The sequence below is a fragment of the Nicotiana tabacum genome, chromosome 1 (genome assembly GCF_000715075.1).
Source record: "Nicotiana tabacum cultivar K326 chromosome 1, ASM71507v2, whole genome shotgun sequence".
Taxonomy (NCBI): domain Eukaryota; kingdom Viridiplantae; phylum Streptophyta; class Magnoliopsida; order Solanales; family Solanaceae; genus Nicotiana; species Nicotiana tabacum.
The window spans coordinates 184,349,895-184,362,743 of record NC_134080.1 but is presented as its reverse complement, the minus strand read 5'-3'; the positions used below and the strand labels follow the sequence as shown (position 1 = coordinate 184,362,743).

The following is a 12,849-nucleotide window of genomic DNA, read 5'->3' as shown; positions in this document are numbered from 1 at the left end:
GGTAGCCACCCTTGTTGAATTGGTATTAGTTTGGTAGTCAACCTTGTTGAATTGGTTTGGTTTGGTAGCCATCCTTGTTGAAATTGTGAAAAGTGTGTGCAAAATTGTCAAATATTGTAAGTTTTAGAGAGTGAGGTTTTGGCTATAAAAGGAGAACTTCAACTCTCATTTCATCACACCAACAACGAGAGAAAAGAGAGAGACCAATGTATTCCATAAACTATAAGAAAATAGTTTAAGAAAAAAAATAGAGTGTGAGAGATATTGTAGTGAGGTGAAAAAAGCAAAAGAGTGTTTATTTCTTTTGAGGGTGCAGTGGTCTTAGGAGTATTTTTACTTGTTACTACACAGTGTAAAATTTCCCGCTATAGTGATATCAATTGCTCTTCTTGGCCGTGGTTTTTCCCTTATTCAGAAGGGTTTCCACGTAAAATCTTGGTGTCATTATTGCTGCATTTCTATTCTTGCTGATTTAACCAAAACTTAGTGTTCTGCGTTTATCACTAATACCGTGAATATTATTTTTACGGGTCTATTTTTCCCAACAGTCGCATGGTTATCGTTGTTATAATTTGTGCCATGTAGTTAAGTAATTATTTGGCTTATAGCACAATAATTTACACAAGCAAGATTGTGGCAAACATATACGGCATCCATCAATGCTAAATCGACTAATTTTCAAGTTTTAACTAATCAATTTCAAATATTAAACAACTTGTACTCTTATAGAAAGGCTTATTAAAAGACGATTATTATGATATGTATGTTTATTACATTTAATATCTTCTTCACTGAGTAAAGAATTATGGATTCACCAGATTAAATTGTGATTTTACCACAAAATATGGTATCTTGAATGATTAAAGAATGGTTTCATGTAACATGGCTTACTAATATTTTACATTATTTATTAACTCATCGATGAAGTTGAAAACCATGGAGATCTGCGTTCAAATTCCTATAAAGACAAAATAAATTAGGTAATATTTTTTTATCTATCTAAGTTTTGGGTGACAAAAATACTCAATATTTTTTACCTAGCTATACTATAATAGAAACCTATTTACTATATTTATTTAAGTTCCTTGTTAATTACTTTATATACCTATATTTACTAGTTTTATACAAAACCATAAAAAAGAGGAAATGCAACATACCTTAAATATAGCGTATCAGTTACACATAATTCTCTACATTTAAGATTCTCTTCCTTTTCCAAAAGGATTACAAAAACATCTTCAATTTTGTACTTACCCATCGTAAAAATTCTCCCTTGCCTATTGATGCCCAAAATCTTTCTAACCCAAAACTCTCGCTTACTCACTCCTCTTCCAAAGCTTTTGATATCCGATTTCTCTCTTTCAATCATCCATTGTTATCCCCCAAAAGTGAAGATTCTTTTTTCTTCCACATCTTTTGATATCCGATTTCTTTCTTTCAATCATCCAAAATCTCAAGAAAAAAATTCAAAATTTTGCTCTACAATCAAGTTGTGGGTAAGTTGTGGATACAACACTAATACAATACTAATACTATTATATTAAATGTTTAATGTAGAGTTGTGATTGAAACTTGAGGAAAATAAAGATCATAATTGTATCACAATTTTTAGAAATGTATCGTAATTGTATTATAATTGTATATGTATCATATTTTTTGCAGGACTTGCATTACAAATTTATGATAATTATATATGTTACGAGCAGTTGTGAAATTGTGATGAATTTCACAATTTGTATCACAAATATGATAATTGTATATTAATTTATTAGTATTGTATCAGGTATTATTTTGGATATTAATGTATCAGATACAAGTTAGATTGAATTGTGATACAAGTATGATACATTTGTGTTTTAGGCATTGATGTATCTGATACAATTCAACTACAATTATGATACAATTATCATACAATTTCTGAATATTTTTTATAATATAAAGCTGTAGGCAATAGTGAAGAGAGAAGATGGAGATTGTGGATGTAGATTAAGGAATTTTGATTTTTTTTTAAAAAAGAGAGAGAAGAGGAGAAGGGAAAAAAAGAAAATGATGTAATTGAATCCCATAATTAAAAGCACTAATAATGGGGTGAGAGCCTTTTAAGAAGCAATGTATACAAGTTGTAAGAAAAACCTAGATACTTATTAAAAACTGTAAAACATAAAGAACATAGGTAAACAAGTTTCTAATATAGTATGACTAGGTAAAAATCCCAATAATTAATAGATGTAAATTTGACCCAAACATCACCTTTATTAAAAAAAGAAATTACTCCCGTTTCATGGTGTACATTATTATCCTCTTAATCCAATAATAACTCTGATTAATGATGCAGGAATTTATTCATGAGGAATCTATTTAACCACCCCAAGTAACACGTGATTATAAGCTTCAGCTATAGGTAGGCCAACAAACGGTGTCGTACCATATTTACAGTTAAAACTTAACCAGAAAAACAAAAAAATTGAAATGCAAGAAAAGAGAGAAAAAGATCTCTCCATTTTCTCTCGCTCAATTTCTCAGATTCGCTTTCGTTCCTTGTTCTCCCTTTTCTGGTTCTCGAAGACACTTCTTTCCTTTTATCGGGCACGATGTTATAATTACATTGTTGTTTAAGGCACCCAGGCATTCCACTTTCAGATTCGCTGTTTTTTCTTTTTTGGGTAATGAACTTCTTCTAGCAGGAGAACTCTGTAACATTCCGATGTAACAATTTTTCTCTATATTTCACTTTCTTTGTACATAATCTAATTTGGGTAACATTTTGTATGTGAGATTTTTTTTGTTTTTGTTTTATGTGAACAGGATATGGCATTGAAGAGGGGATTATCTGGTGTAGGCTACCCTATTGTGGTTCTCGTGTTCTGTTCATTTCTGGGCCTGTACAGCTCTACTTCAATTGGTTAGTGTATATTTTCCACATTGCTGGGTTAGTTTTTCAAATGAATAAATCTAAACTTGTGGGTTTTCGTTTATCTTCAATTTTTTGTAGTGATGTTAGTACTCAACATTGGGTTTGAATGTTTGATTCATATTTGTGAAGAGGCCCAAAGTGTTTTTAGACTTTTTTCATTGAGTTTATTGATTTGAATTTGGTGAGATTAACTTAATTTTTTTTTTTAATTTTAGTTGGATAGTATTTTTTTGATAACTGAGAAATCCCCTATGGCTATTGGAGCAAGGTCCAAAACTAGTCGGGTAATGGCCCTCCCCTCTACCCTTCTCCACTTAAATGCCATGCTTTTGTCTGTGGCAGGATTTGAACACGTAACGTGCGCCAAACCCACAAATCACGCGCTGACTCCTACCACTAGACCTAAGCCCCTGGGGCTTAATTTTAATTGAATAATGTATGGATTAGAGCTAAATGTGGATAACGAGTCTATAAATTTCTTCATAGTGACAAACTCCTCAATTCCTTAATTGAAAAAATTACACATAGAGTACAAAAAATGCGCTGTTGCTCAAGTATACAAACTATCAATACAGTTTCCTAACTATTATATTATTGGGTGTGCAAACAGAATCCCACATTAGAAGTTAGTAAGGAAAAAAAAACATATAAAGGTGTAGTGATACTCTTAATGGTGCGGGGCTTTTTGAAAAAAAATCTTGCGTGATTGGACCAAAACGGATGTGTAGCTCTACTTCATACATCATGTTAAGAGTGTATTTAGGTTGGTCTAGCTCATCAAATTGTATCTGAGCCAATTGTTCGGTGCAACGAGTATAGAGATGCCCAAGTGATAGCATGAAGCCTAGTCTATGCACCGATTTACTACTTTTACCTTTAGCTTGGGGATGCACACACAAAAAAGAAGATTGTGGGCTTTGGTGGCCATAAGAACTCGGATGATGTGGGTGGCACATTGTGAATATCCAAATAAGTCAAAGAATTGTGGTGATGGGTCTTATGGAACTTAATTCGAGGGGGAGATTGTTGGGTGTGCGAATGAAGTCTCATGTTGAAAGTTGATAAGAAAAAGAAGCAATATGTAAAGTGTAAAGATACTCTTTAATGGTGTGAGACTTCTTGGAGAAAATCGTGTGTGCTTGATCCATAACGGACAATATATAAGAGTATCTTTAAGTTGGCTTAACCTAAGACAACATTATATGTACAACAACAACAACATACCCATTATTATTCCACACTGTGGGGTCTGGGGAGGGTAATGTATACGCAGACCTTATCTCCCTACCTTGTGAGGATAGAGAAGTTGTTTCCAATAGACCCTCGGTTAAAACATAAGCACTACATTAATGAAAATATAGACAAGAAAGGACAATATCAAAAAGCCATATAAAAGCATAATAAAAACAACAAGATATTAAGGTGATCAACAATGAAAGGAAATAATGGTTAGTCATAAAAACCTACTACCAACAGAAAGTGAGACTGCGTGCCGATACTACTGTTATGAACACTCTAGACTACCTATTCTACTACCCTAATTCTCGGCCTCCATACCTTCCTATCAAGAGTCATGTCCTCGGTCAGCTGAAGCTGCACCATGTCTTGCCTAATCAACTCTCCCCACCTCTTCTTTAGCCTACCTCTACCTCTCCGTAGACCCTCCACTATCAACCTCTCACACCTCCTCACCGGGGCGTTTGTGCTCCTCCTCCTCACATGACCAAACCACCTAAGCCGCGCTTCCCGCATCTTGTCCTCAATAGGGGCCACACCCACCTTGTCGCGAATAACCTCATTTCTGATCCTATCTAACTTGGTGTGCCCACACATCCATCTCAACATCCTAATATCTGCTACCTTCATCTTCTGGACATGAGCGATTTTGACTGGCCAACACTCAGCCCCATACAACATCGTTGGTCTGACCAACAATCTGTAGAACTCACCCTTAAGTTTCGGTGGCACCTTCTTGTCACACAAAACACCGGAAGCGAGTCTCCATTTCATCCATCCCGCCCCAATACGATGTGTGACATCTTCGTTAATCTCTCATCCCCCTGAATAAAAGATCCAAGGTACTTAAAACTTCCTCTCCTAGGGATGACCTACGAGTCCAGCCTCACCTCTCCTTCCCCTCTTTGAGTCTCGCCACTGAACTTACACTCTAAGTATTCTGACTTGGTCCTGCTCAACTTGCAACCTTTAAATTCCAGGGTCTGCCTCCATACCTCTAAGACAACATTATATCTAAGACGTTAAAATTGTGGAAGTGTCTATGCGACAATAAAATTGGCTTTTGGCTCTTATTACCTTCTTTTATCGTTGATAGATGCATTAGGAGAATTTGATTTTGCTTATTATGCTGCTCCTCTGATTTCTTGACTTCATAGAGCTGGGTTATATTAATACGTACTTGTTTATGGCGAGGGCTAGGAAAAAAATAGAAAAAAAATTACATGTGTATGTCAAATGCCGAGGGTCTTCCGGAAACAGTCTCTCTACCCCCTCCGGGGTAGGGGTAAGGTCTGCGTACACTTTACCCTCCCCAGACCCCACTGGGTGGGATTTTACTGGGTTGTTGTTGTTGTTGTGTATGTCAAATGCTGTTTTTTAGCTCTCCGTATGGATTTAGCTGCTATGCCCCTTTTTTTGGGATAAGTAAACATTCTATTGAAGTAAAAAAGCACAAAGATTGTGCTGTTCCAATTTAGCTGATATGCAATCTTGAGTAGTTCATGATGCAGAGTTTTAATCCAGTACAATGCATTAAGTTTCTGGATAAGTCAAAGTAGACATAATGCATAAATTGCAAGTTTAGCCCCTATAAGAAAGTGAAATTGAAGTGTTTAGATGAGATTATTGTATTTAAATCTCAACTTTGAGGAGTTTAATTAATATCGGCATTGTTATGTATTTGATGCTGAAATTTGTAATAATAATGAATAATCGTAATTTAATTATTATAGTACCATATTCATATATTTTTGGGTATTTTTAATATTTCCCAAAATATGTGCTTCACTTAAAAAAAAAAACGTACGTTTCATTTAAACACTTACGCTTCAATCCCCTGGACCTTGTCACTTTTTTTTTTTGTTACGATTTTCACTTTTAAAACCATTGTTTGAGTAACTGGCACCACTTTACTGTCGTCAGAGCACGTCTCATAGTGAAAAAGGTAATGGCCCCTTTAGTGGTGGTTCAAAGTGGGTACTGAGTGTATTGTATGCCAAAACACTTAGTGATATATTTGTCAACTCACATGCGCGCGCGCACACAAACACATACACATATACATGCATGCATGCATGCATGCTTACATACATACATAAATTGTATTTAATTGTCTCACTTAGAACAGCCTCCTATGGTTGCATAATTTGTAATAGCCCAACTTTGTGTTCCTTTTACAGATCATAGTGATTTTTCAACCACTTCAAGTAAGCAGGTATCCAGCTTTATTATGTACTAACTGTATTAGGATCCAAGATGCTGATTGTAGTTGAGTAAGAAGTTTGTCCTGGTTTCATCATCAAAAGAAGAACTGGTGCAGGAGTTAGATTGGAGAGAGAGGCTTTCTTTGCAACATTCTAAACCTTTGTTGACAACAAAGGCAAGTTTTCTAATATTTTGATTTTGTAATTGAGTTTTTAGCAGTTCTTTTGGTCTCCATCTAGAATAGAATAATTTGCAACTCTCAATAATTGAGCATATTTTTAGGTATTTGATGTCATCAAAGCCAGTGCAGATGATTTAGGACCTTTCAGTCTCGACTCATTCAGAAAGAAGAATTTGTCTGCATCATGGCAATCTGTCGGCGAAGAAAGCTTGGCCAAGAGCAATACAAATAATGTAGAGGTCAGAATGAGAGTCAGACTGAAGCTTGGATATTTTATTATTCCCATTAGTTATTGCTGAAAAATAATCTAACTTGCAAGATGTTGATCTGTTATCATGTCGGATGTATCACAGGGAAATGAGCCAAATCAGATAGCTGCATATGTCAAAACAGAGATCTCCAGAGGCAAACAGGATGATCTTGTAGATGGTATAGTTTGTTCAGATCTTGGCAACTTTTGAGTGCCTCACAGATGTATGAATACTTAGATATACTTTTTTCCAAGCAGATGATCATTCCCAGTTTTTGGATGCACCTGCTTTTTTGGCCAGAAGGGTACTATCATTATCAGCCACTTTATACTTGCATTTACTTTTGTTGCACTTCCGTTATCTCAGAGAGAGATGACACATTCAGTTACAATTCACTCTTTCTGTCTCTCTCTCCTATCCTCCCCTGTACCTTTTGTATACCTCAGCTGGTTGTGCTATTATAACTTTTCAAGTGCTATGCAGCAATTGAGAGAGAGGAGACGCGAAAAGCATGCTGCTGCTTTAGTGAAACAAGATGATGAGGTAACCGTAAAGCTTGAAAATGCTGCCCTTGAACGCTCTAAGTCAGTTGACTCTGCTGTGCTGGGGAAGTATAGCATATGGAGGAAAGAGAATGAAAATGAGAATACTGATTCAAAGGTACGCTTGATGCGGGACCAAATGGTTACGGCAAGGCTGTATATAAGCATTGCAACAATGAAGAAAAAGATTGGCTTGGCTCAAGAGTTAGAGAATCGGCTTAAAGAAAGTCAGCATGCATTAGGTGAAGCAACATCTGATGCTGATCTAACTCGCAGGTAGCAGATTCTTGTTGACCTTTGGATACTTGACCGTTGTTCATTTGTCCCTGTTTTGTAAAGGAAAGATTAACTCATTCATGTTCCTGTATTCAAACAGTGCACATGAGAAGATTAAATCAATGGACCAAGTGCTTTCAAAAGCTAAAGAGCAGCTCTATGACTGCAAGCTTGTCACTGGGAAGCTGAGAGCAACGCTGCAGTCTGCCGATGAGCAAGTTAGAAGTCTGAAGAGGCAGAGCATATTTTTGAGCCAATTAGCTGCAAAGACTATTCCAAATGGTATCCACTGCTTATCCATGCGTCTGACTATTGATTATTACCTCCTCCCTCCTGAAAAAAGAAAGTTCCCTAGACGTGAGAATCTGGAAAATCCCCGTCTTTTCCATTATGCCCTATTCTCTGACAATGTTTTGGCTGCTTCAGTTGTTGTCAACTCAACTATCATGAATGCTAAGGTAAAGAATTTTCTTTGGGATTATCCTGACCATTATCTACATTGCAGTCTTTTGTCTTTACTATGGATATGCGTGAGAGACTTTTTTACTTTTCTTCTGATATCAATTGATGATGTTCAATCCTCGGTACCAATTACAAGCATTTCATAAATGCATGATAAGTCTTATGCTTTTATATATTTAAATATCTTGCATGTTTCTGATAGTGACATCACCAGAAAACATGTTGGCTACATTTTAGAAGCTAATATCGGGTTATTGAAAATACCACTTGTTGTTTTGCAGGAACAAGCAAAACATGTATTTCATCTTGTCACTGATAAGTTGAATTTTGGAGCTATGAATATGTGGTTCTTGCTGAACCCTCCTGGAAAAGCTACAATCCATGTTGAAAATGTAGACGAGTTCAAGTGGCTTAATTCTTCATACTGTCCTGTCCTACGGCAGCTAGAGTCTGCTGCTATGAAGGAGTACTATTTCAAGGGTGCACATTCCACCACGCTATCAACTAGTTCTTCTAATCTGAAGTACCGGAATCCCAAATATCTTTCAATGCTCAATCACCTCAGATTTTATCTTCCTCAGATTTATCCCAAATTGGATAAAATCCTTTTTCTTGATGATGATATTGTTGTTCAGAAAGACTTGACGGGACTATGGTCTGTAAATCTTCATGAAAAAGTAAATGGTGCTGTTGAAACATGTGGTCAGAGTTTCCACCGTTTTGACAAGTATCTAAATTTTTCAAATCCCCATATTGCCAAAAACTTTGATCCAAATGCTTGCGGGTGGGCATATGGGATGAACATCTTTGATCTGAAGGAGTGGAAGAAGAGAGATATTACTGGTATTTATCACAAGTGGCAAAACATGGTGAGAGATCTTATACCTTCCTTTCAGCCTATGATATTTATTTTTTACATAATGTTTTGGTACCTTTACACTGAGTTCCATTATGTGAAACTTATTTTTACTTCGGCTCAGAATGTTGATTATACCATATATCTTATGTTCCTTTACGCCAATACAGAGATTGATTACTTGAAGTGAAATTTGGTAGTATGCCTCTCTCCCAATACCACACTTATAGAAGAATCTTAATTTTCAGGGGATCTTACTAAGTTGATTGTTTCTTTTCTTCATTTGCATTAGAATGAAGACAGGGTCCTCTGGAAGCTAGGGACACTACCTCCAGGGCTAATGACATTTTACGGGCTTACACATCCGCTGAATAAGTCATGGCATGTTCTAGGTTTGGGTTACAGCCCAAGCATCGATAGGTCAGAAATTGAGAATGCAGCTGTGATACATTACAATGGGAACATGAAACCATGGCTAGAGTTGGCAATGACAAAGTACAGGTCATACTGGGCAAAATATATTAAATTTGATCATCCATACATTCGCAGCTGCAAACTAGGTGAATGAAGGAGTGATGAATTTAAAAGTGCAGTTTGGTCTGCTCTGCATAGTCACATTTCTATGACCGTCTTGACAGAAGAGCTCCATATACAGCTATGTTCTTGTCTCCGTTTTGAAACAACCCCCTTGATTCTTTATTCTTCGCCTGATTCACTTGTATTCGTTTTTCGGTTCTGATGTCTGCTGCCTTTTTCACCAGCAACCAATCCTTTTGCATGGAGATGTATGATTAGGGTGAAGGAGAGTTTGTAATATTCTGATTCAGTATATTCTTTGAACAATAACTGGTGTGTATTGTTGAATTAAATCGAAGTGGCTCGTGCAAGTTTAGCCACTTAGATGATGCTGTATTTTGCATTTCTGGAGTTGAAGGAATATAGTTTCTTCTTATGTTTCATGATCCTGAAGAGGAGCCTTGGCGCAAGGATCAAAGGTGCCACTATGTGACCAGGAGGTTATGGGTTCGTCGCGGAAACAACCTCGTGAAGAAATGCAAGGTTAAGGCTGCGTACCTAAGACCCCAATGTGGTCCGGCCCTTCTCGGGACCTCATGTGTAACGGGAGCCTAGTGCACCAGAATGCCCTTTTATGTTTCATGCTCCATTAGGAGATATCCTCTAGATTAGGTTTGAGGTTTGTCTTCTCAAACTATATCATATCTTTGATTTTGTTTCCTCTGCTAAATAGATCATGATATTTTTTTCTGTGCTAAATATTGTGATAGTGATTCTGATGATCTATTTATTTCAACTTGTTACACAAGGTTATAACTTATGGGTCCTTTCTATGCATGAGTGGGTACACTTCTTTTTATTGTCAAAAGCTACATCCGCTACTGCATAGAATGGCTGCTTGAATAAGCTCACTATCGCTTGTGTTTACTTCATTTAGCAGAAGAGGACTAATGAATTGTTCCAGCGGCTGAGTAGACTAAGAGAACTGTTGTGTGGGAAATATGATACTGTTAAAAGGGAGTATTAGCACCTACATATTCTTAATTCTCAGAGGAGAGGATTATGCAATATTTACTTTAAGTAGTGATGGATCAAACATACTTTCAGAAGTATCTAATTTAGTTGAATCTCGTTTTTTGTCCAATGTCTCGGTTGTATTATGCCTTTACTTATTGTGTACTTTTCACTTGTGATCTTGCCATGAAAAGGTGGCTTCAGTACCTAATGAATTCTATAAAGTAGATAGATTTGAGACGTAAAAGTCTTTCCATATAATGAAAAAAGAACTTAGAATCGTTGATCTCATTCTTAATGCTTGACTTATTTGCCTGCGTTATTGCTGTCAAATGCTCGAGTACTAGCAGCATTAACAATATCCTTGACCAAGTCATAAAAGGCTTGGGCAATTTGAGGATCAAATATCTCAGCACCATCGTACTCTATTTCAATAAAACTCCTCCACCACGTGCACTCCACGTGTCTCTAACAACTTTATTACCCCCTATATTTTAAGTTAGATGAGGTAATTTTACTCGGTACGGAGTTTAAGAAAAAAAAAAGACTTTTGAAATTTATGGTCTTAAAAGTATTAAGGAGTAAAACCTTTGTGGGACCATGACATTTGTGTGATTATAAAAGCTTCTTATTAAGGGTTAAATGGATAAATATGAAGAGTTTAAAGTTGAATTATTTCCAATTGTAAAAATGTGTCATTTTTTTTTTGAACGAATTAATAGGGAAGTGTTTCATCTAAATTGAAACAGAGGGAGTAATTACTTTTGCCTATCAACTAGTGGGTTAATTGCCTACCCTCTGATCAAACATTTTGGTAAATCGTTCGATCTTTTCGTGCATTTCGGACCCTTCGATCAGCGGATTAGAATACTCATGATCTATATCAACACCCTTTGGTAATGCTAACGACCACATCAATCATTCATGTGTAATGGTATAATCTTGTTGCCATGTAATAAATAACAGAAGTTACACTTAAAATTATGAAACCATCTTCATGAAAGAATATAATTAGTGGTGGCTTAATGTTTTGGGTTAGATCTGATGGCATGAAAAGGCGTATAAAGGTGTTGTTGGTGAGGTTAAGAGGAATATCTTTGTAGAGAGAAAGTAGAGTACTTGACTTTGAATCATTTTCTGATTTTGGAAGAATGTTGGTGAAGTTGTAAGCTTCTTCTACTGTTCTTTTGCCAAGAATTTCTAGCCCATCCATGTATTTACGTGTCAAAAGGCAGAGTGGCTTTTGGGAGGATGAGATGGTTTTTCCAAGTTTAAAAGAAGGTGAAAGGGCATATATATATATATATATATATATATATATAATAAAATAATGAAATAATGTGTTAGGTGGATGGAGTTGGTACTTCGCGTACAAATGTATTACTCCATCTCACTTTATACGATATACTTTCATTTTTATTCTGTTCATGAAACGTCTCTTTTGTTGGAATCAGTTTAGTCTTAGAATTTCCATTTTATCATTAGTGACATAACTTTGTAAATATAAAAATATCATAACATATTAAGATCATAATATTTTTTTAAGGTATTTTTTTAACTTCGTGTCAATTTAAATACCTTTAAATAAAATGGTTGAAATACTAAGTGTATTTTGTTCACTTCCTTACAACACTTGATCAAAATTTAAAAGCTAGCCATTGGGGAAAAAGTAACAGCTTGCCAAAAGTCTTGATGTTTATCTCCAATTTTACAGTTGATATTTAACATCCAATTGGTGGTTGTGGGGATCGGTCAGATGAAATGGAATCATGACATCGAATTGGCTTATCCTATAATAATGTTCTATATTATATCTCTAGCTTTCAAAAGCTTAAATTAATAATTGCAATTATTCGAAATATTTAGTAGAAATCAATAATAAACTCCAAAATTATCATTTATTCCAACAAGATTATATATGTTATAAATAGAGTTTTATTTAAGGTGAATGTCTATATTTTAGAGAGATTGTAGGTATTTTACTTGGTGGCTAAGTCACTTATTCCCCATAAATAGAAGGGTCATATTCTATTATAATTCATCCCAAATCGACAAGAATTCTCTCTCCTTACTTTTCTCTGCAATATTATTCTTCTTCTTTTATTATTCATGATACGTTATTAGCACGAGACTCTATCGTCTTGAATCACTTGTCGTAAAAAGATCAAAGTGTAGCTGAGGTCTTGTTCTTTCAAAATAAAGAAGTATGAATATGACATTGATAGTACAGGCCGAGGACAATTTTGTCGAGACAACAATGATCGATTGATACAAACCTCAAAATCATTCAACTCTGAACAAGTTTAGTGGACACGCAAGGAGAATATTTCTTGAAGTCTTCATAGTCTCATAAATGAAACTGTCACGACCCAAAAACCACAAGTCGTGATGGCACC

At 35.7% G+C, this 12,849-nt stretch overlaps 1 protein-coding gene across 3 annotated transcripts; it reads left to right on the top strand.

Annotated features, from left to right (window-relative positions):
* The first annotated feature begins 2,466 nt into the window (after positions 1-2,466).
* Positions 2,467-10,242, top strand: LOC107814227 (polygalacturonate 4-alpha-galacturonosyltransferase). 3 transcript variants are annotated; one of them, XM_016639599.2, is made up of 11 exons: positions 2,467-2,706; positions 2,806-2,902; positions 6,331-6,365; positions 6,471-6,530; positions 6,638-6,775; positions 6,890-6,965; positions 7,045-7,091; positions 7,271-7,605; positions 7,706-8,063; positions 8,349-8,936; positions 9,216-10,242. In XM_016639599.2, exons 2-11 carry the CDS (start codon positions 2,809-2,811, stop codon positions 9,489-9,491), a joined length of 2,007 nt encoding a protein of 668 aa, XP_016495085.1. In that variant the 5' UTR covers positions 2,467-2,706; positions 2,806-2,808; the 3' UTR covers positions 9,492-10,242. The 3 variants fall into 3 exon arrangements, with proteins under 3 accessions (XP_016495085.1, XP_016495086.1, XP_075111291.1); XM_016639600.2 differs by having other exon boundaries at positions 2,470-2,663; XM_075255190.1 differs by having other exon boundaries at positions 2,670-2,902.
* Positions 10,243-12,849: the final 2,607 nt, after the last annotated feature.

Coding starts and splice junctions, on each gene's coding strand:
- LOC107814227 (XM_016639599.2), top strand. CDS start 2,809: ATGGCATTGAAGAGGGGATTATCTGGTGTAGGCTACCCTATTGTGGTT. Junction 7,606..7,705: donor GATGCTGATCTAACTCGCAG/GTAGCAGATTCT, acceptor GTATTCAAACAG/TGCACATGAGAAGATTAAAT. Junction 8,937..9,215: donor ATCACAAGTGGCAAAACATG/GTGAGAGATCTT, acceptor CATTTGCATTAG/AATGAAGACAGGGTCCTCTG.